Source organism: Monodon monoceros, unplaced genomic scaffold (genome assembly GCF_005190385.1).
Source record: "Monodon monoceros isolate NGI ecotype Baffin Bay Population unplaced genomic scaffold, NGI_Narwhal_1 Super_Scaffold_21, whole genome shotgun sequence".
Lineage (NCBI taxonomy): Eukaryota > Metazoa > Chordata > Mammalia > Artiodactyla > Monodontidae > Monodon > Monodon monoceros.
In genome coordinates, this window is record NW_021703778.1 from 20,392,922 (window position 1) to 20,416,137 (window position 23,216).

Here is a 23,216-nt window from a genome sequence, read left to right on the forward strand (position 1 = left end):
AAATATAATTCCACGAACAAAATATGGTTGTAGACTAATGTGGTAGCGGGGGAAATGAAAAAAGCAAGGAATGATTGAAAAACAATATTCAGAAATTAGTGAGAAATTACATGTAGAGTGGTGAAAGAAAAAGAAATGTGAAAAATGACTCTAAGCTTTTGAACTTAGGGTCTGGCATGGTGATGCTATTTGTGGAAATAGGTAAATTAGGAAGCGTTTCTTGAAAGAAAAAACATGTTTCATTACTTTAAAGTTAAGAATATGTTTAATCGGCATGCTTCCTCTTGGTGTGAATGAATTCTCTGCATAATGTGAATTGTATTACACCAACATAAAAGAATTTCTTTATCGTATTCCCACCCTAAAGGATATTACCGAACTTTACCAAACCTGTGGTTGCTATTGTATCCTCATATATTCCATTTTATACTCCCTGCCTGCCCCTCTCCATAGATGGTATTTCAGGAACTAGTTTTAAAACCATGTACAATTCTAATGTAGGTGGCAAAACTCTAACCCCATTGAAAACAGGAATTCAACATAAAGTAGCATTATTTCCTTATTTTGACAGAGATTATAATTAGCATTTTAGGACTTACGGTAGTATCTGTTCACAGTTCTGAGGTATACACTTAAGAATGACTCACTATCCTGACTCACTTGTTCAAGTTCACTGTCATTCAGAAGCCCTTTTATTCTGCTGTTCTTTTTCTGGCTTTTATTTTTTTCCTGAATGAATAGAATTATTGTAGTAAGTCTCACATTGCTGAATATAACCTTTGTTTTTCCTTAATTGGTGTGTATATGCCTCGCCTCTAGGCATATTCAAGCCTTTTGCTTACGATGGCTGGCATTTTGTTGTTTAGTCTCGGCAGGAAGTACAGTAGGGTGAGAGTTGGTAGTGTGTAAGAGCCGTGAGACAGCAAGCTCTGTGGTTAATAGGGTGAATGTGTAAATACGGTATCATTTACTTCAGTGAAAATATGCACCTATTGTTTGGGAATGTACTATAAATTTAGTTGTACCCAATTAAAGCCTGTTCCAGGAAGTACCATCAGGTCTCATAAATATTTCTGCTCAACAATTGAGCTGGCCCATTTATTTCAAAGAATATTTGATCAAACAAAATTCCAGGGAAGTAAATAGTCCTTGAGTTTGTGATAGGAGCTGACCAGTAGCTTAAGACTAGATGAATAGACCTAAACAATCCATTATAGAACTACTTACAGATGTTAACATACAGTTAGATGCCCAAGATTTGGAGACTGAGAGGCCTGGGTGTGATTTGTGGCACCACCACCTTATGGCTGTGTAATGGCCAGTGTCACCCTCGCTAAGTCTGCAGTGGTTCCTATGTCACTAGGGTTTTGATTAGGATTAAATTAGGAAGTTCTCGTTCGTTCATTTAGTCATTCAGTAAGTTTAGTGAGCATCAGTTTGGTGTCAGGCACTGTATCACCACTGGTTTACAGTGGAAAATAAAATGACATGGACTGACCTCTGGGTCCAGTGGACAAGACAGAAAGCAAGCAAACAAACAGATAATTTACAGTTGCGGTTTTTCTGTCAGGAAGATATCAAGGCACCGTAAGAGGACCACTGAAGGGGCAGCTCCTAGGTTGACAAGGGAAGAGTGGCAGGAGTCAGCCAGTCAGCATAGAGGGGAGAGCTCCGGCTGGAGCGAACAGAATATTCCATGGTCCTGATGCAAAAAACAGAGGTGGGGTGGTGGCGGTGTTACTAGGAACTGAAAGAAGGCCTGAGTGGGTTGGAGTATTGCTTGCAAATGGTGAAGAGTGGGATAGATAGCTGTGGCTGATCTGTGTGGTGCCTGGCCCAGGGGGCAGGATTAGTGTCAGCTGCTATCATTGTTCTTATTATAATGATCCTTTACTTTATGTAGAGGTTACTTTATGGGCTGTCAGTTAAAGCCTTGAAGGAAGCTAATAACTTCCCAAGTAGATGCCATGAAGTCAGTGCATTAAACTCGTGTATGCTGTTTAGAGAGGGCTCAGGCCCTCACTCAGAGCTTGTTGGTGATTATTTTTCATACTGTTCACATAAATTTGGTTACTTGAGTTTTATAACAGCCTAGAAGTAACAAATTGGGGCATGAATTTAGAGGTTCTCCAAAAGACAGAAAGCAGTTACAGTGTAATAAAATTTAAAGTGATTAGTGATGGTTAAAAATGTGAGATGATGAAATCTTTTTTTCAGATTTATTGGTGTATTGTTTCCATACAGTGTAATGAATCCACTTGCAGCATAGCTTGATGAATTTTCATAATTATATATAGTCACATAGCCAACCATATCCTGCTGTAGAAAAGTTCCATCAAGAATCCTAAAAATTCTTATTTTCTTGTGTTTCTCTGCCTTGGCCACCAGCCTCAAGCAGCCACTAATCTGCTTTCTGTCACTATAGTTTTGTGTTTTCTAGAATTTCATGTAAATGGAGTTGTACACTATGAAGTCTTTTGGTTTGACTTCCTTTTGTTCATGTTATTGCATGTATTAGTAATGTGTTCCTTTGTATCATTTTGTCGACTGAAAAAAAATTGCACAACCTAAAAGTGGAGAACTATGTTTTATTCAGTGGACATACTGAGGACTTCAGCCTGGAAGACAGGCTCTCAGGTCGCTCTGAGGGACTCTTCCGAAGAGGTAAGTGAGGAGCCAGGATATGTAGGAGTTTTGAAGCAAACCAGGTAGTTGGACATCCAAAACTTTCAGCTAATTAAAGAAAAAACAAGCACCTCAAGTTAATGAATTTAGCCAGTCTGGGCTTCTTGAAGTCATTCCTTTGATATGCACCTTAACTAGCTAGGGCCAGTGTCCTGTTTTTCTCCATCCTGAATTCCCTCGGGGTGCACAGTTGGGGGCTGCTGCAGTGGCTGACGGCTTGATGGCCACAACATCCTTCATTTACTGATAAGTCAGGACATTCTTTGCCGACAGTTTAGTAGTATTCCAAAGTAGAGATTAACCACAATTGGTTTAACCATTCACCAACTTATGGACCTTTGGGTTGTTTCTCATCATTGGCTATTATGAATAACACTTGTATGAACATTCACATAAAAGTTTTTATGACTGTATGCTTTCGTTTTGGGTAAATACCTTTTGGGTAAATAACTAGGAATTGGATTACTGGGTCATATGGTAAAGTTAATGTTTAACTTTTAGAAGCTGCTTCTACTCTTTCCTAATGGGGCTGTACCATTCTGTATTCTCACAGCCCTGTGTGAGGGTTCTAGGTGCTCCACACCCTCTGCGAGCTTGGTATTGTTCATCGTTTTAGCTTCAGCTGTGGTGGATCTCAGTGTGATTTTAATTTGCATTTCTCTGATAACTAGTGATGTTGAGCATCTTTTTATATGCTTATTGGCCCTTCGAATATCTTCTTTGTTAAGATATCTGCTTGGTATTTTAAGTGTCTGTTAAATCTTTTGCCCATTTAAAAAATGTGCTGTTTATCTTCTTATTTAGTTGTAAGAATTCTTTTTAAATTCTGGGCACAAGCTCTTTGGCAGATATTTCACAAGTATTTTCGCTATCTGTGGCTTGCATTTCGTTTTCTTAACTATATGTTTTGAAGTTCAGATTTAAGCTTTGATGCTCTATTTTAATTTTAATAAGATCTATTTTATAAATATTTCTTTTATAGTTTGTGCTTATTTTAGTTAAAAGAAATCTTTGTCTAACCCAGTGTCACAAAGATTTTCTCCTGTGTTTTCTTCTAGAAGTCCCATAGTTTTTGCTGTACGTATAGATCTGTGATTTATTTCAAGTTAATTTTTGTGTGCTGTTTGAGGTAAGGGCCAAAGTTTATTAATTTCTCGCCATATAGATACCTAGTTATTCCAGCACCATTTATTGAAAAGACTGTCTTTTCCCCATTGAATCATTTGGACTATGAGACTTTGCTATCATTTGTAACCATCTTCTTTCACCAAGAATTTAAGTTTGACAACAGTGCTTATTCATATATAAATAAATCCATCTTGTATTCTTACTGGTAAGTATATATTTTAGGATGTTATAAGAACAATGAAGGGAACTGCTTTTCAGGGCTAATTCAAACTAATGAGGGGGTGTTTGTTGGTAATGTAGAAGTGATGGTAACTTCTTAGAATCTGTCAAGTTCTAAGGAAGAAAGTTCAGTAACCAGTTATGATATATGATTATCTTTAGGAAAGTGATTTAGAAAAATATTAGTGTGAAGGTGGGCTTGCTTATATTCACAGACTCTAAAAGGAGACCTGAATCAATAAAAGAAAAATCTACAATGGCTACTGATTTTAATGAGAAAGAAAAAATAAAGGAATTTACACAAAATGAAGTAGCTGCTTAAAGGTGCTCTTTGAGTTCAAGGGCTTGAATGAAAGGTAGAAGAAACGATTTGTAACCAATAATGAATGAAAAGAGTAGTAGGTACTTACAAAACCAGTGTCAGGAAGGATCAAGCGCAGATGAATTGACATCTGTGAATAGTGTGGAGCATGTCAAAAACATCTTAAGAAGCATAATTTGGTACCTGAAGGTCACTAATGACCAGATAGGCCTGCTGTTCAGGGCAGGTCATGTTGTGTAAACGTGAGAGTGAGAGAGAGAGAGAGACAGAGAGAGAGAGAGAGCATCTGAGTCCCAGACTCTTGCATCCAACTGCTTTTCTGTTTTGTCAAAGCAAAATTATCTTACAGATAAGGGAATGGACAGAAATGAGCCGTAGTTGAAGCCCAATGTAGGTTAGAAGGTGGTAACACCCTTTAGGTCAGGACTTTAGGATAAGTGGAGTAATATAGTCTTGGACGGTTTTGTAGTAATTGTGAATAGTCTTGTAAGGGTAATAAAACATGGAGAAAGTACCTGAAGAATGGACTCAGTGAGGAGCAAGGGGAGGCTCTGGTAATTAGAAATGATTGAGTTTCATGATAATTTGAATCAGAATTCTAGCTTGATTTTATTAAATAATGGCTTATGAATGCATTTAAAAGGAAGCGATCTTTAGGAGCTTTTCTGGGTATAATAAGAATAAACTAATGCAACCTCCTTCTTTGTTGTTGTCATTGAATAGACCACCTAAGGAAATGTTAGAGATAGGTTTTATTTGGGTGTTAGAAAGGTATGTGATAAAGTCTTCTATGATGCCACCATAGACTAGAAGTAATTGGTCATGTAAGGATTTTATAATGATTGATGGATCATGTTTAAAGTAATTTATTTATATCAGAGTGAAGGTCTTTGCCAGTGTGTCCTAGGGTCTTAGCTTATTCAACATCTTTTCGGTGGCTAGAATAAAAATTCAGTTATAATCATTGGATTTATGATGGAAGGAGGAGGGTACAGAGTTGACGAAGCTTATAAGATTATGAAATGGAGATTTACAAAGATCTTACAGGCTAGAATAGTGGACCAAAATGAAAAAAAGCTTGACTAAAAAAGATAAAATGTCAACCTCTACATAGCAATTGAGACAGCTCCTAAGAGGAGGTTGAGAGATGTTACATATATGCTAAATTGGAGCGCATTACGTTGACTTGCCAGCCTGGTTTGGTTGCAGATCAAGGGCGGTAATAGAGCTGTTGTTCTCCTCACCTCAGACTTTTTCTGGGCTGTCATGTTGGATTTAGGTGTCACATTTCAAAGGGGACTTTAATAAAATGTCATGTGTGCAGTGTGAATATATCAGTGATTTGTATTTATGGGTTGTCATGTGCAAAAGCCCAATTTTGTTTAGAACTAAAAGGAAAACATTTCTAATAATAATTAGAATGTTTTAAGATGGAAGGGGGGATGACTTGTGAGCTTGTAAGAGTTCATCTCTGGAAGCATTGAAGGTCACTGCATTTAGAGTCACCACTTATTAAGAATGTTATAGAGGGAAGGTCATCATTTGGGGGAGGTTGAGCTGGATACATTTTGAGGTTCCCTTTAATCCCTTTAACTTTTCTTTTTAATTTGATTTTTACTTAGGTACCTACACAATCAATTTTATCAATCTTAAAGACTTTATTCATAATTAGTGTCTTATGTTTATATGGCACTTAAAAGTTCTGGAATGCTTTTATGAGCCTGATTAAATGGGATGTTTGCAAGAATTCTACAGGTTGGACAGGAGATTTTTACAATTTTTAGGCAGCTGTATCTTAATTTAGAATATGGCTTCTGGGTTCTCGATAGTCTGGGCTCTGGCACCTGGCACCTGGCTGCGAGACCTTTGGAAATTTCTGAATGCCTTTGTTTTCCTCATCTGTAATTTGGTGATAATAATAGTGACTACACCGTAGGGTTGTCTGAGTTTACATATGATCATTGCTTGAGAATATACGCCTAGAACATTATGCTTAGCTTAGAGCAGCAGTACCTGACACGTTGTAGACGTTTAGTAAATGTTAGCTACGCGCTTGTTCTTATCACCGTGTATCTCTTGTACAGGTAAGGAGACTGAAGCTCACACAGGTTGTGGCCCAAGTTTACATCAATAATAAGTGGTAGAGAAGTTATTAAGAATTCTGTTGAATTGGATTTAAAAAATGGGGTAAAATTACTGGTATATGGACAAATTTGTGAAACAATATTGATTTCACTTTAATTTAATAAGACTTTTGTGAAATTATTGACTGTAGATTTTAGGAAAGCTAGGGTTTTTGTGGGTGTTTACGTATATACACACATTCCAGACATAATTCAGTAGGAAGGCCTTTACTAAAGCATATTATAAATAAAGATAACCACATTTCCCACAAGATTTATGGTGCTTGATAGGGTTTGAAGGGAAGTAGGCAATTAACTTTGGTTTCTGTTGGCTTTCCTAGTGCCAAGCAGTTTGAGCTTCTGATTTCTAGATGTGCTTAGATTTCTCGAGGAACATAAGTCAAACTGAAGGCATCTCCTAGAAGAAAAATCCACATCGGCTCTCATTTATAATATTGAAGTAAACAGAAGAATGATCTCACCAGAACTCTGTTCTATCTTTAGATAATCACCTCTTAGAGTTAGTTCATTAAATGCTATGTAGTTTTCTGGTCTAGTTAGAAACAGTTTAAGTTGTGTAGTAACGATGTTGTTCCCTGTAGAGGGTGTGATGCGCTTTAAGGATTGTTACTTTTGCCTTGCTTCCTTGCTGGGGAACACATCTCTTAGGGTAAGGATACTTTTATTCATTTACAGGGTTGTAAACATCTTGAGGGCAGATACTGTGTTTCAGTATTCTATGTTTCTCAGTACTTGCAAAGAGCTTTGCACGTAGTGAGTGTGTGAAGTTGTCAAAGCATTGATGGCTTTATTGGAAACCAAAGAACCCATTAAATTGGTTGTATTAAAAATGGTCAGTTAAAGTAACTTGCCATTCACAGTGATCTGTTGCCATTCACAACAGATTATAAATGTAATCTGTCAGCAAGTTTATTAAAGTTATGTTCTTGAAAAGGACTGCAGTTGGCAAAAAAAGCAGTTGGCAAGATCAGTGTCATAAGGAAGATATGAGTTTAAATGAAAAAAATACCCTCTAAAGGGCTTTAAAGCCATTTCAAAAACATTATAAACGCAAGTTTATAATGTTTTGTGGAAGAGAATTTTTCCCCGGCCGGGTGGGGGGGTAGGGGGGATGGTTCAGGCAGTAATGCGAGCCACGGGGGCAGCAGGTGAAGCTTCCCTTGCTTGCCGGCCGCTCACCTCCTGCTGTGCCCGGTTCCTAACTGGCCACAGACGGTTCACGGGGGCGGGGGTTGGGGGGGGGTGGGTGGGGGACCCCCTGGTGTAAGACATCCATTACAAAACCACCCAGATTTGTCAGCAATAAAAATCCCCTCTGGTAAGTAAACTGATAGGAAAGTTGTAGTGTGAGTTGCTGAGGCAGATTCTCCTGTCAGTTTTGTTATTTGGCTTGTGCTTATTTTTAAAGTATGTGAACCAGCCCTAAATAGCATAAAATATAATGTATTATCCTTTGTTTAATTTTTGCAGTTCTCAGTAAAGCGCTGATCCTTTTACAGATTATTGTGGTAGAGGGCCTAGTTTTCTAGCCATATACCGAGAAAATAGAATATAGACCCTTAATCTCCTCTTCCTGCGCTGACACAGGCCCCCTGCCTGCATGGGCTGCTGGAGGTGAAAGTATTCATTGGTTTTCGTTTGGTCACCGGAAAGAAGAAGTTTTGCATTTGACAATAGTTTCTATCTCTTTGAATTTCTGTTCTTCCTTTCCTTCCTTAAGAGCAGTAAAGACAACTGGAAGGTGAATCCATTCCATCAGGAAAAGCTGAGGTGGCCTTGCACTTGAGAGGTCTCTGGAGACTAAAATAAGGGACCATCTGCTTGTGCAGAAGCAGCTATGCTGGAGCAGTAGTAAATCTTCAACCTTTTCCTGAGGAAGGATTTTTCTCCTATTAATTATCTTTACAGTTGTTAAAACTTTTATGTGTTATGTTTTGGTAAGGTGGCACATGTACATGGTAAACAATTCAAGGTGTACTGAAGGTTATCCAGTGAGAGATAAGTGTCCTTTCCATTCATCTCCCCCAGGACAACCACCGTTAACTTTGTGTATTTATGTACATCCCTGACCCCAGTAGTGTGTTATACACACTGTTCTGAACCTTGCCTTTCTTCCCCCTCTAGTATATCTTGGAGATGAATCCAAATCAAATCAGTACAGAATATTGCTTCATGATTTTTAACAGCTGAATTGATGAACATTTATGTCGTTTCCAGTCTTTTTTGCTGCATTGTGAAGTTGGTCATGCTTATTTACTCATAAAAGAGGAATTTGGTTTACTGTTCTAAATGCATTCTGTAATTTCAGATAGTTTACTCAATGAGTAGGTAATAGTGCTTTCTAAGAAATACTTTCCACAATGAGAAGGATTGCAGGTCTTTTATGTAAAATGTATTTTTATAGTCAGTCTCCTGGAGTATGTGGAAATTGGCATAACTCATCAAGTACAGTATTCTAGAAGAGGCTTTGTCCCATTTAATGACTTCTTAAAAGAGCTTTATTCTTTGGCTGCTGTGTAAAAAAAATGACTTAGAACCTGATTGAACCTGTGTATAAGTTTTTGAGGTAAATTGAGGGTGAGGCATTGGAGTGGGAATGGGATTTATAGGTTACTGTCAAGAAACCTTAAATGTAAATTTTCAGGATCTCCAGACAAGGTGTTACCTGGAGCCTAATGGCAGCCCTTTCCCCTTTTCTCTCATCAGTCAGTTGCATTTAAGACTTGTTTTGTTTTTGTCTTTAAATCTTGAATGTAATGGTGCAAGTTTCTTTTGGAAATCTGTACGCTACTACTGCTATTTTTCTCAAATATGTTATATTCATTATTAGGAAATTAATGAATACATTATATAGGCACTTCATAATATTAAAGGAAAATATATTTGGATGTGATTAGACTTGTTTTTAAAATTTGTGTTTTGAGCAGAATTTTACATCATTAATAAAAGACTTACAATTACCATTCTCTTAGTCATTCAATTCTGAATGACCCAGGTAGTAATGAATGAATACCTCGGTAATAATGATATGTTAATGTATCAAAAGATGAGTTGTTGGTAAGTTTATTTCATTTTATTTATGGCCTCAAACTAATTTTTAATCCCCAAATCTTTTCCTTTGCTTATTTTCCTGTGTACACTTAACTTTTGCACCAAGAGATTACTTTCTGTTCCAGTGGATGGGTGGGATATTATGAAAAGAGAAGGGTAAGGAAAAATGATAAAAGTTTAAAGACCTGTCTTTCCTGCCCAACATGACTGTTGCCATAGGTGCTATTGAAATAGCTGTACTGTCACCATGGACTCCAGCTTTTTATTAGAACGTCACGGCTTTCTCCACTTGTCCAAATGGTGAGTTTCCACCGTTCTTGTAAGACCTGGGTCAGATGCTGCCTTGTAGGTAAAGTCTTTTTCTGACTTTGCTTTTTTCCTATTGGCTTCTCTGTAGCATTTAAAAAAGATATCTATTGAGGGGCATTTATCACATTATTTACAGTTGATTGTTTTTCTGACTCAGAAAACTGTGATTTTTAAAAATAAACTTACTTATTTATTTATTTATTTATTTATTTATGGCTGCGTTGGGTCTTTGTTGCTGCGCGTGGGCTTTCTTTAGTTGCGGTGAGCGGGGGCTAGTCCTTGTTGTGGTGCGCGGGCTTCTCATTGCGGTGGCTTCTTTTGTTGCAGAGCACGGGCTCTAGGTGCATGGGCTTCAGTAGTTGTGGCACATGGGCTCAGTAGCTGTGGCTCGTGGGCTCTAGAACGCAGGCTCAGTAGTTGTGGCACACGGGCTTAGTTGCTCCGCGGCATGTGGGATCTTCCCGGACCAGGGCTCGAACCTGTGTCCCCTGCATTGGCAGGCGGATTCTTAATCACTGCGCCACCAGGGAAGTCCTGAAAACTGTGATCTTTTTGAAGAATTATGTTTTATCCATATGTATTCACAGTGCAATGGCAATAAATTATGCTCAGTAATTTTTGAATTAATACATATTGGAAGACTTAATCCACCTCATTTTTCCAAGGGAAAGCTGGTATTTATATTCTTAATCTGACCTTCATTCACTTACATGATTGATTATTAGATATTTCAAATGGAATTTTTAGGTATCCATAGAGATAGAGCAGAGTCATTTTGATGACTGTAGATGACTTTCTTCAAAAATTGTTTCATAGCTTTTCATGTAAAACCTCATAAAAAAGACTGAGGAGCAAGTCTGTTTTCTAGTCAGCATGCTCTTTTATTAAAAAGCTTAAAATGTGTTGGAAAATTAAAAAAAAATTTTTCTAACATATATCAATATTACATCTTTATATTTTTTATAAAAGCATATTTTATAATAAAAGTAGTATATGCCTATTATTGATCATTCAAAAAATACAAAACTGCAAAGAAAAAAAATTATTCATATTTCTTCCTTTCAGAGGTTAAAATGTTACCATTTTGGTGCATTTCATTTCAGTCTTTTTTTCTCTTCATGGTGTTTTTGTTTGTTTGTTTGTTGATGATTTGGTGCTTGGTGTTGGGATAACTGTAGGCTTCCGCTGGCACACTCCTGGTGAGATCCATCAGTTAAGACCTCTGTGGGTCACCTCTAGAGGGGCCATGCTGTGTTACTATAGCAGGCCCCTCAATTCAGAAGTACTTGCAAAATATTGCCAGGTTGTTTTCTTTTTGAAGCCATTCAATTTTTTGTTTTGCTCAGTTTTTCTTCACCCTCCCCTCCCCCTGCCCCATTAGATTTGGTGTGTTGGTGACAGTGCATAGGGACAGGCGCCGGCCAGGCAGTGGGGCTCCCTCTGCGGCAGGTGACCAGCTCTCTCACTCACACACGGGCTGGTTCACACTCACACCTCAGGGACCTGCTGGTGGTTATACGCCGTGGCTTTTAGGATAACTTGCTCCAGTATTGAAACTGAAATGTTAAAAACTGACGAATGCCAAGGATGAGCTGGGGCAAATCCTAGAGAGCAAATCCTGGGGAGCCTTGTCTTCGAAGAGTAGACAGAAGGGAAGGAATTAACACAAAATATTGAGAAAAAGTAGCAAGGGAGGAAGGAGAAGAACCGAGGGCAAGGTGTACAATGTAGGCAGAGTCTCAAGACCAGGGAAATATTTTGCATTGTTCAGTCCAGCTGAGCTGTCACAGGAACGATCCCCTCCTCTTTCAGGCCTTCCCCGACTCACTCAGCCAGCCTCGATTGCTCTCTCTGTTTTGCTATCACAGCGCATGGTGTGTCCTTCTCCTGCAGTCTTTGTCGCCATGTGGCATGAGTCCCCCGCTGCTTGCCAGGCTCCCCGACCTGCTCGCTCTGCGCCATGGTCCTGGGCACCTGGCTGGCCCTCCATCAACGCTGCTGAATAAACACATGGCTACATACACTGTGCCTACTTTCCCAATTTTTCAAATTTTGTCCAAGGGTAAAGCTAAGGAAACTTTATTACCTACTCTGCTGGTAACCAACAAAATGCCAAAAATGAAGAAGATTTGTTTCTTGGTCCTAGATGGTTATTTATTGAAGGTAGGGTAATACTCGTGCGCTACTGTGCTGACTTTTCTCTAACTCAGCTTGAGATGCTTTTACTTGTATTTTCGTATTTGTATAAGTCACGAGTTAAGAATTTGTGAAGGTGTTTGATCTTTCTTTAAATTATGCACATTTATGTTCCAAGGTGATATTCAGATTGGATTGATAGAATGCTTTTAGTAAGTGGATGTTTTGTGAAGCATCTGTGCCACCATTGAAACAATGATGTGAGAACTTCACTGCCCATTCCTTTAACTTTGGTGAACAATGTCTATTTTGTTTTATTAAGGTGTCTTTATCAGGGAAATACTGAAATCTTTGTACAATGTTTATATACTACCAATTGCCAGTAGGAGATGTGTTGGGAATATTATTTTTTAAAGTTTGGTATACTTTAGAGCTAATGAATCTTTACTCTGAAGAACATCATGTGTTGTATATAGAAGAAAATAAAGCCGTGGTTGAAAGGGTTTGTAAAAAAGAAAAAAAGTGTAGGACTGGATTATAGTGAATAGACAGTATGAATGAAAAAAGAAAAAAGTGTAGGACTGGATTATAGTGAATAGACGGTATGAATGAAAAACCATGTAAGATGCGACTGGTGTGGAGCCCCTTGCCTTCTTGTTTCCTGCCCAGGGTCTGGCAGTTGGTAACTAGTAAAGCATTAATTAAAAAAAAAAAAAAAAAAAAGCTTAATTGTATAATTCTATCTAGTTGTATATGAAAACAATAGTTAGCTGCCTCAATTTAAACTTTAGAAAAATTTGCTTCCTTGTTTATAATAATCAGATACTGTGAAAATGCATTTTATATCCTCAAAACTCTATGGCAGCTCTATGGAATCAGTGGAGTGAAACCTTGGAAGCTTGGGTATCTGAAAGTGTACAGGAATAAGTAACTTCGGAAAGTAATCATTTTCAGATCTAGGAAGACTTTCCTTTTATTGGAGTAGGATATTCACTGTGGAAACACAAGAACAGTAGTTTCGAGCACACTGGAGTCAACTAACCCACTTCCTGGTGACTGTGCACCAGTTTCTAGGTAGTGTAGACCTTATTAGTTTAGACACACCACACACACACACACACATTCTCTCTCTCTCTCTCTCTCTCTCTCTCTAGCATAATGGGCAGGTGGACACAGACTTTGGAGCCTTTCAGATGTGGGTTTGAGTTGAGCTCTGATGATAATTTAGCCTTGGACAAGTTGCTTGACCTCTACGTTTCATTTTTGTCATCTGCAAAATGTAAATGATAATAGGGTTGTTTGACTATTAAATGAGGTTTTCTGTACACCTAGCACAGTGCCTAATAGGTATTAAAAGCTCAGCAAACAAGTGTGCATTGTTAACAGGCAGGATAAACTGTTCTTCCTTCCTGAGTGATCTTCATTTTCTCCACAGCTTTTCTGGCCTCTTTTCTCTTCAGAAACCCATTGGCTTCCTATTGACTGGAGGGTATTTCCTTGGCCTCTTGCCCTTGTTTAATGCTATTTTGATGATACCTGTTGACAGATCCTCTTGATAAACCTTTGTTCATTTGCATGCTATTTTATTTATTCAAAGACCATGTGGAGTGATTAAGAGCGCTCTGAAGCCTTATTGTCTTGGTCTGAATGCCAATTCTCCAACTTCAAAGCTGTGTGATCCTTGCAAGTTCATTAACCTAACAATTTTCTTGTCTCTTAAATGAATGATAATGATACCTACCTCGTAGTTTAGATGTGAAGACATTAAATGAAATAATACACATAAGACTTTTAGATTGTGCAGAATAAGTGCTAGCTATTACTTATGAGCCTGGCTCTTTGTTGGTACTTAATGCATCTAGACTCCTGATCAATGACTACCCCTGTATGTATCGCAGTTTTGATGTTTGTTGTGTAATATGCATAGATCATGTTGTTAGGATTTGTTAGGTGAGGTGTGTTGTATGTTGTGAGAGTTACGTGGTATTGTGTCAGAGTTTAGAACTCTGTCTCTTTTTTAAAAAAAAAAAGATTTATTTATTTATTGGCTGTGTTGGGTCTTCGTTGCTGTGTGCGGCTTTCTCTGGTTGTGGCGAGCGGGGGCTGCTCTTTGTTGCAGTGCGAGGGCTTCTCATTGCGGTGGCTTCTCGTGTGGAGCACAGGCTGTAGGCGTGTGGGCTTCAGTAGTTGTGGTATGCGGGCTTCAGTAGCTGTGGCTCGCGGGCTCTAGAGCACAGGCTCAGTAGTTGTGGCACACGGGCTTAGTTGCTCCGAGGCATGTGGGATCTTCCTGGATCAAGGCTTGAACCCGTGTCCCCTGTGTTGGCAGGTGGATTCTTAACCACTGCGCCACCAGGGAAGCCCTGTCTCTCTTTTTAATGATTGTATGAATGACAGCTTCAGTGTGATATGAACACTTACATTTATTGTATCCCACATTGCTGGCTTTTGATGGCCTTATGTTCCAATTTGAACCTAAGGGACATTTGGGGACCAAATACTTGCATAGCTTATACTTTTGTTTATGTATTAATGCAGTTCTTCCTGTTTACTACTCAGTTGTTGTAGGTAATACTTAGTTCTTGTTTTCATGTGTCATTTTGGGCACAATTTGGTTTTTGCATATTTGCATTTTTGATTTAAAGAGTAGAAAAGTTACCTTTGGGTTTACAATAAGGCTTGCCAAACTATCTGTGGAATTAGTTATTTGCTATTAGGGTGAGCAGTCTGTGAATTCTCTTTGTCTTATATCTGGTCTACAAGAATTTGCTGCAATTGCATCATTTGTTATTAATACCCATTGGGCTGAATTCAACACAAAGTTTTTTGTAATTAATAAAACTATACATGCTTACAATTCCGAATGAGCTGAAAGAGTTGTGAAAGTTAAGGAAATGAAGTGGATTCAACAGAATTCTTTCTGTAATCATAGAAATTAATCGTGAAGACATTTGATTTAGTATCTACTAAAAGCATAAAGTATTTTAGTAAAGTTAACTTCAGTAATTTGATGATTATCCTGTCAATTTTTTTTGCCTGTTTCTTGATCATTTCCTGTTACTATCCTAAAGTATTGATACACCACTTAAAATGTAATAGAGGAGGTTATGATCACAAAGAATATTTTATATAAATGGTTCTTGGATTCTACACAACACCATTGGTCTCCATTTTGCACAAATAATTGACAATTTAGTGTGATAAGATTGGAAGGCTACTGGAACCCAGAAAACAACTGTTAAAATTCATAGGAATCACAAATAGATTTGTTTCTAAGAAAAGAAAAGTAAGCACTAACAGAGGTGAGAAGAAATAGAAAAAGATCACTCACTTATACTTTAACAAATAGTGTGGCGGTTAGAAACAGGGCTTTGGAGGCAGACAGCCAGACTCTGCTCTGCCACTTACTTCCTGTAGGACCTGAATCACTTCGTCTCTTCGAACATCACGCTCCCTGTGTGTAAACTAGGGAGGGTCATAAAACTGACAGAGTAGGTTGCTGTGAGGATTATGTGAGTTTATGCATAGTAAATGCATGGTAAATGTCTGGTACGTATTAAACCTGCACTAAGCAGGTTATAAAGTATCCACAAGCAAGGAGTTGTTACACACCAGTCTTGTGTCATCTGTTACTACAATCATGCTCTCATGCTGCTAGAAAAACTGCTAAGGTGTAGTCTTGAGTTTGCCAGCAATTGTAGGCAGGTTGAAGTGAGTAAAATGACTCATATGCTTGTCTTGGTTCTAGGTATCTGTTGTTGGCAATTTTGTCATTCAACCCTGCTGCCAAATGTGGAAATTAAACTCACATTCAACAAGTAATAATTATGTTTCTCATTAGTAGTAATGGTATTTAAACATTGTTACATCACTTCATATCCTTTTTCTCTGTGAATCATCTTACACATAAACGTTGGAGTTACTAGTCTGATTTTGGGAGTTCTAGGGAACCAGTAGTAATGCTCTTTCTTTTTGAGAAGTAACACAGGAGACATTGACAGATGGAGAGCAAAATCTTTTGGCTGATTGGAGGGCACGTTAGATCTGAAGTGGAAAGGGCTTATTAGCCTCTCTTGACTTAGATTTACCCACCGGGTGACTAGCACAGCCAAGCAACCCCAGGCCTCCCATCAGGGCAGGTGCTTTCCTGCATAGAGAGGATATCAGAAGGGATGTGCCCTTCTGATGGGGTGGCTGGGTGAGAAAGCGAGGAGCTCGGCCAAGCCCATCCCCAGCTCCTCTGCTCCCGAGAGAGGAGTGAAGGAAGAGTGGGAGGGAGCTGGGAGTGTTTCTCTAGCTGAAGGCTAGAGCTTGAGCTTGAAGCATGATGGGGGCACACGGAGCTGAGTGAGCTGGAGCTTCCAGTAAAGGAAGTGAGACAGTGATGGTCTGTGAGTAGGTTGGGGAGCTGGAAAAAGAGGAAGTGTGAGGTTGGAACACAGACATAACAAACAAGTCTCTGGTTTCTTTCATCTTCCAGTAGCCACATAGTACATACATACACTTATTCATGCATGTATTCATTCATTCCTTAATGGATATGAAGGTCTTGCAAATAATCAGAAGTGCTCATCAGAAACAGATTGTGACTTCTCATGTCTGAGTCCTAATAATATTTCAAATGCTACCTTGAAATAGACTTAAAAAAAAAAACAGAATAAAATGTATGAGAAAGGTAAGAATCTTTAGCAGAAGCATATATTTTCTTTTTTCTTTTGCAGTAAAGCTATATCTGGAAAATAGCTTATAAATCTAATTTTTAAAATAAGTTGATATATTGTGTTTACCTGGTTGAATAATTCACATTAGTAACTAATTTTGAGTAATTTTTCAAAAGAAATACTTAGTGAGCAACTACTGTGTGCCGGGCACTGTGATGGATATGAGAGATACCAAGATGAATGAGATACTGTCTTTTGTTCGTGGAGATTACAGTTTAATAGAAGTGACATGGAAGTAAGTATATTCAGTAAATTGTTGTGGGTAACAGATGGTAAATACAGTAGATCTAAAGGCCAGTTCTACCAGTAACCAATTCTACCTTTATGGCAATGGGCATTGGTAAGGTGGATCCTCTAGTAGGTCTGTAGTCATGATTAAATTTTAGGGAAAAAAATTATCCTGTTATAATGAGTCCTTGTCAGTAATTGTAGGACTTTAAATTTATTTTGTTTCTCATCTTTCTAGAATTCAGGAAGCAAGTAATAGAAGCCTTCTCTGGAATTGTTGTTAAAATTATGATTTAAAGTATTTTATTAGTTTTAGAAATATTAAATATCTACCTGATGCTGGGTGCTCCATGTTTAAAATACTGGAGATGTGTCCTGTTCTTACAGGTCTTAAAATATATATGCCTACAAACAAAACAACGTACAGACAACCTACCAATTATAAAATGTTAATCTTTTTATTTGTAGAAGGAAGAGAAGGGCCTGGAGAATTGAGAGGACTCTATGAAAGGGAGGGACGATGGCAGTTGGGAAACTGTTGGAAGAGAACTCATTTGAGCAGTAGATGACAAACGTGCTAACACGAGGACTTTGCTTTATCTCTCCTCAACCCCATCACTCTCCTTGCTTGAAAGTTGGGCTTCTATATAAGAATTTGTTTGAAGAAATGTGTTCTGCAAACTGAATGAAAAATTTAAAAATGAAAACACGATATAATAGAAAATGCTGATATCATGCTACTAGTGAGATAATAGAAATATTTTGAATGGAAAGGTATAAATCATATTTACACTGACAGTTAAAAGCTAAAATTGAAGAGCACTTAGGCTTATTGTTTGAACACTTTTGTTGTATCAGACAGTGCTTATTACCAGAGGAGTATGAAGATGTATGTGGAAGCTTGTGTGGCTCTTTTGAAGTGGAAAGTGGGGCATTTCTGAGGACTTTTGGGTTTATGGCATTGGTTCTTTCCTGTATTTAACTTTCAGCCTTTGGCTGTCCCTTCCTTGATCATGATTAGTTACACTATTTTTATAATTGCAGCTGTGATCAGAATCTTGTTGTTGTGTTGTTTCCAAGTTAACATGGAAAGAGGGGAGGAAGCCAAATGATTTTTCTGAGATTACTACTCTAGTGGGGGAAGGAAGAAGGAGAGAAATGGGTTTTTGAGGTTGTGCATTTTTGATACGACACTTGTTTAAGGTGGAGTTAACTGAGCTGTGAGAGGTGGAGGTGGGACTGTGCTGGAGGGCACAGGAGCATGGATAAGGGTAAAAGGGACCAGAGATTTGGGATCAGTGCTCACAGGACCACCAGGTGGAGCTTTTGGCTAAGGATGTGAAGCTCTCCCGGGATGCTTCCCAGTAACAAACTTTGTTGCGGGGAGAGTAGGTATACGTCACTTTTAAGTGTCCGTATTGAATTTTATCTCTCACAGAATAACTAGTTAAAATAAGTGGTATTTCAGGTTCTCTTGTGACTGGTGTGCCTTCCTTTATTTTGTTTTTAGTTGTGTTTTGATGTTGATCTGTTTAACTCGGCTTATTTCTCCTCTGAGCGTTCCCTTCAGCCTTGGATCTAGAGCATGGCAAAATAAATGCTGACGTTTTTAGCAATGGTGCCTTTTAAGGTTTTATCATTAGAAGAATCTTTATAATTGGTGTATCTTAGTCCATAGTATTCTGCGAAAGCGATCACAAATAACTGAAACATTGTTTAGGCACCGTCGATACTTAGGGCCTCTTTTGGTTGAAAGCTGAGATGGAATTAAAGAACTCAGATTATAGACGTGGGTAATTCACTCAGATCATTTCAGGAGAAAGAAGGCATTTGCTTTGTGTACATGCATTGAGCAGGAGAGGAGAGCCAGCAACCGCAGCAGCAGCTCAGAGGCGGGCTAGACTCCCTCTCTTTTTTTTTAGGCTAAAAGGTCTCTCTGATGGTGACTCTGCTTTGCTCTGCGTATTGAGTACCGTTTTCCTCTCTGAAGCATCTTTTTCTCAGCTTACTGGTAGTTTCTGCTTCCTCTTTTTTTTTCAGCTTGCCTTTGGTTACAGTAACCTGTTAAGCTCTTTACCTCATAATGTTTCACCTTTAACTCTCATTACAAATTGACTCTCTAGTTTATCCTAGTTCGAATTCCTAAGAGAGGACTAGTTGAATAAATTATGTTCGTGCATTGGGAAACTTTACAGCTGTGAAAAAGGTTGAGGTAGATCCACTGATATATTGGACCCAGCCTGAACAATGTGCCTGGTGACATCACACTGGTACCTTGGTAAGTGGCTGCCACAGTGGGAATATTCGCAGCATAGAAATTGGCAGATGCCACAAACCAGGGCTCACAGCCTAAACTTCTTCCCTGCAGGAACTGGTTGCTAAGCCTTTATTGGTGTTGATATGCATAAGCTCGAAGATGTGCTGTTAAGCAAAAAAGAGTAAGATCTAGAATTATTTATAGAACGGCTCTAGTTTTTAAATAGAAAAGGGACATTTAAATATATGTGTATGTGCATACATACATGCAGATTCTTGTATAGTGTGGAGAATAGTTTTGGGAGATAACGGTGGCTGCTTCTAGGAAGGGGGGACTTAGGTTTGGAGTGGGGTGTGTGGAAGTGTGCAGATCAGAGTTCAATTTTAGACGCTTTGTATATAGTTGATTATGAACATTAAAAGCCAATAAAATCCTTACATAATCACAGTGTCAGTAGTCAATATAATTTACTTCAATCTCAAACATTATGATGAAGTATGTAGGAAGGAAATATAATCCTAATGTTGAAAGTGCCAAGGTCAGATGAATTCACTTTTCCCATATGTATCAGATTCATAGCCATGCCCCTTAGTACATTGCTTCATATTTGACCATGACTTTTATCACTCTCTGCTTTGTTTGTTCTGAATTTTCTAATAGTCTTCTTATCCTCTTTTTGGTGTCTTTCATATGTAAGCTTTCACTGTGTCGCTAATAATATCTGTGATCTACATGTTGCCTAGAATCCACTTTCTTCTTGAAGACACCTTGTATTCCCTATTCTAATGCAGGGTGGTCACTCTCTAGGCAACTACACAGTTAGCTTCCTGAGATTGCATGGATCCTGTGTCTACCCCTTTTTTTGATTCTGTTAAAAAATTATTCTGACACTTATTAAAACAATAAAGAAATCCCTATAAATAAGAGATTTATAGTCAGTCAGTCAAGCAAGGGCCTTGGTGGATAGAAAATTACTAAGAGGAGACTTCAAGGATGGAATTCTTGCTAAACCAACTTAACAGGATTTTTGGTAGAGGCAGGCCAGTGTTACCAGATATCAGGGGTGGGGGATGAGGAATCTGACCAGATATCAAGAGCAAAGAGATGTCAAGGGTTGGGGGACTCTCACTGAACTGACTTAGCAGGATTTTTGCTACAGCTGGGCTAGGCAGGCTAAAACAGGACTCAAGGCCTAGTAAGGAAGATGGTTAAAAGTTTGGACAAGGAGAGAGTCTTTGTCAAAGAAACATTGTTTAGGCAGTAAACTCTGAATCATTGTATTAGTTTCCTCTTGCTGCTGTAACAAACTATGACAAACTTGGTGGCTTAAAACAACAAGATTGATTCTCTTACTGTGCTGGAGGCCAGAAGTCTGAAATCAGTTCCACTGGGCTGAAGTCAGCAGGGCTGATTCCTTCTGGAGCCACTAGGGGAGAATGGGCATCCTTGCCTTTCTGAGCTTCTGGAGGCCGCCTCCTTTCCTTGGCTCATGGCCCCTTCTTTCCTCACATCACTCCAGCCTCTTGCCTTCATCCTCACACCTACTTCCTCCTCTGACCTTCTTGGCTGCCTTTCATAAGATTCCTGTGATTGCGTTGTGCCCACCTTCACGATCCAGGGTCACCTTCCCACGTCAAGATCCTTACTTAATTACATCCGCAAATTCCTTTTGCCATATTAGGTACATCCACAAGTTCCAGAGATTAGGATGTGGACATATTTTGGGGAGTCATTCTTCAGCTCACCCCACCCTGTAATATCTGTAAACATTTTTACTTTTTCCTCATACCGAATCAGTTGTTTAGCTTGGTATAGAATTCCAAGCTCATGATAATTTTTTTTTCTCAGAACTTTGAAAATAAGTGCTTCATTACCTTCTAGTTGATAAGAAATTTGATGCCAGTCTGATTCTCATTCCTTGGTTTATGATTTGAACTTTTTCCCTCTCTCTAAGCTTCTGACATCTTTAACTGTATTGAATGTTACACCTGGCTTAAGCTGAGTGTAAACGTAATTCACTAGTGTCCAGTTAAGTGTAATTAATGTTCATAATCATGCCTCTAAGGTGGCTGTCACTTTTGCAAAGTACTTTCCATATTGTAGGTCCCAACCCTTTAAAAAAAAAAAGAAAGAAACAGTGAAGGGAAGAAGGAAAGAATAAATAGGACATTTCACAGTGCCACCCTGCAGTAAGCTATGTGTTTTGTTTCATGAAACATTTATTTCACTTGTATATGTGTGGTGTGTTAAATATTTCCAAAACCCTCCAGAATTTAGTATGCATTTGCTTAGTGTCTGAAACAGGGGCTGAAGCTTTCACATTAAAAAGTATCATTAAAATTAAGTTATAAAATGTACTCGAGAAGAGTATTCCTACTTAGCTTTAGTTTAATGTTTTAAATACAACTTTTCTTTATTGCTCCAAGACAAGTTTTATTAAAAGTAATAAGAATGTGGCTAATTTTGAAGTGCAAGATTAAGGCATATTCAAAGCCCCTGTTTGTTACGAAATGGAATGCTGGGTGTAGGCTGGTGTGGTTCATACTTGGGATCTAGCCTGAAAGGCATGTTTTTACCCTCAACAAACATCATCTTTGTTTGAATATCTGTAGTGCGTGTAACCACAGCAAGGTCTTTTTTTCCCCCTTAGAATATATCTCAGACCTTTTCTTTCTTGTGCCTGTTTCACAAATAGTTTAAAGTAGAGCTGCCTTCCGCTTTTCTGTTTCAGTTTGTTGCAGAATGTGTGAGGGACCACCTAACACTCTTGGTGTGCTTGCAAACTATAAAGCAGTAATGGAACCTTGGAAGAGATAAGTTTACTCTATGAGGACTGAAGCTGTTGTTAATTCCCAAAGCCAGACTGGTTATCTAACAAAGGGTAAAGTACTTTTTAAATTGAAATATATATTTATTTACATTCATCTGTTAAAATGTATACTAGGAAAAATGGTCTGTCAATTTTGTTTCATTGAATTTAAAATTTAGTAACTTTGAATGAATTGTTCATTACAATTTGGGGCTAACTTAGTGATACTAAGTTACAATCCAGGTGGATGCTTGATTCTTTAAAGTTTTTATGTTTAAATGGAATTAGAGGTCTTCTTAAAATGCTCTAGTTGTCGTTTTCTTCCGTTCATTTGTGCCCAGAGATGTTTTCTGTATACTTGAGTATTTAATCCAAATGCCTTTCTATCCTTACTGCTTAAAATGTGCCTCTTGTACTTTGAAACATTGTTACATTAGATGTAAAGTCAGTTAAGATAATTTGATTTAATTTGGCTTGAATACTGTGATACTTGAATACTGTGTTTGATAATGACAAGTGCCCAGGAACACAGCCTGGAAGTCAGTGCACACTTGCATAGACACAGACAGCTGCCAATACCTTCTGTGGTCAGTGTTTATAGGGCAAACTCTTTGTTCTGCAGTGGAATTTCTAAATAAGCAATCAGAACAAAACCAAAGGGAGTATTCTACTATAATTCTTAATAAACTTCTCAACTGTAGATCAGACAGTATGAAATATAATTTAACTATAGTGAATTCTGCATAAGGACACTACTTCTTACTGGAAAGATGCTTGCTTCACAATGCGGATTATTAAATAATGTCTCTAAACTTGGTGTTGGGAAAGATTGGCATTTCTATTTAGTCTCTTCAAAGAAGCAGGTTTGGCTATATTTTATAAAATTAGTTTGACTTTAACTCTGTTCTCTTTTACATTCATTAACATTACAAAATTTTCTCCGCATCAGGAAATACAAGGATAAGAACTTTCTAAAGGAATTTAAAGATTAGTACTGACTTGATTTGGAGTCAACTATTCTAATCATGTTAATCATTTTATTCCCATAAAATTAGGTACAGTTTCATCCAATTCCAGTACAACCCGTATTACTTGGCTAGGTCTCCTTTCTGGAAATCTCTAGATTGGAGACGACCCATGTAAAGCGTTGTAGCTTACAGTTTGCCACAATGATGTTTTCTTGGGATACTTTGCATCTTCACTTCTG

General features: G+C 38.2%; 1 protein-coding gene across 5 annotated transcripts in view; it reads left to right on the plus strand.

Annotated features, from left to right (window-relative positions):
* Positions 1-23,216, plus strand: part of USP6NL (USP6 N-terminal like) — a 193,961-nt gene that overhangs the window by 99,680 nt on the left and 71,065 nt on the right. For 2 of the 5 annotated variants that reach the window (XM_029236935.1, XM_029236936.1), the window contains exon 1: positions 21,947-22,081. The exons of the other annotated variants lie outside the window; for them this stretch is intronic. In XM_029236935.1, the coding sequence (XP_029092768.1) occupies positions 22,027-22,081 (55 nt within the window). In that variant the 5' untranslated portion in view covers positions 21,947-22,026. Of the gene's footprint in view, positions 1-21,946; positions 22,082-23,216 lie in introns of those variants that run through there. 5 annotated transcript variants of the gene reach the window in all.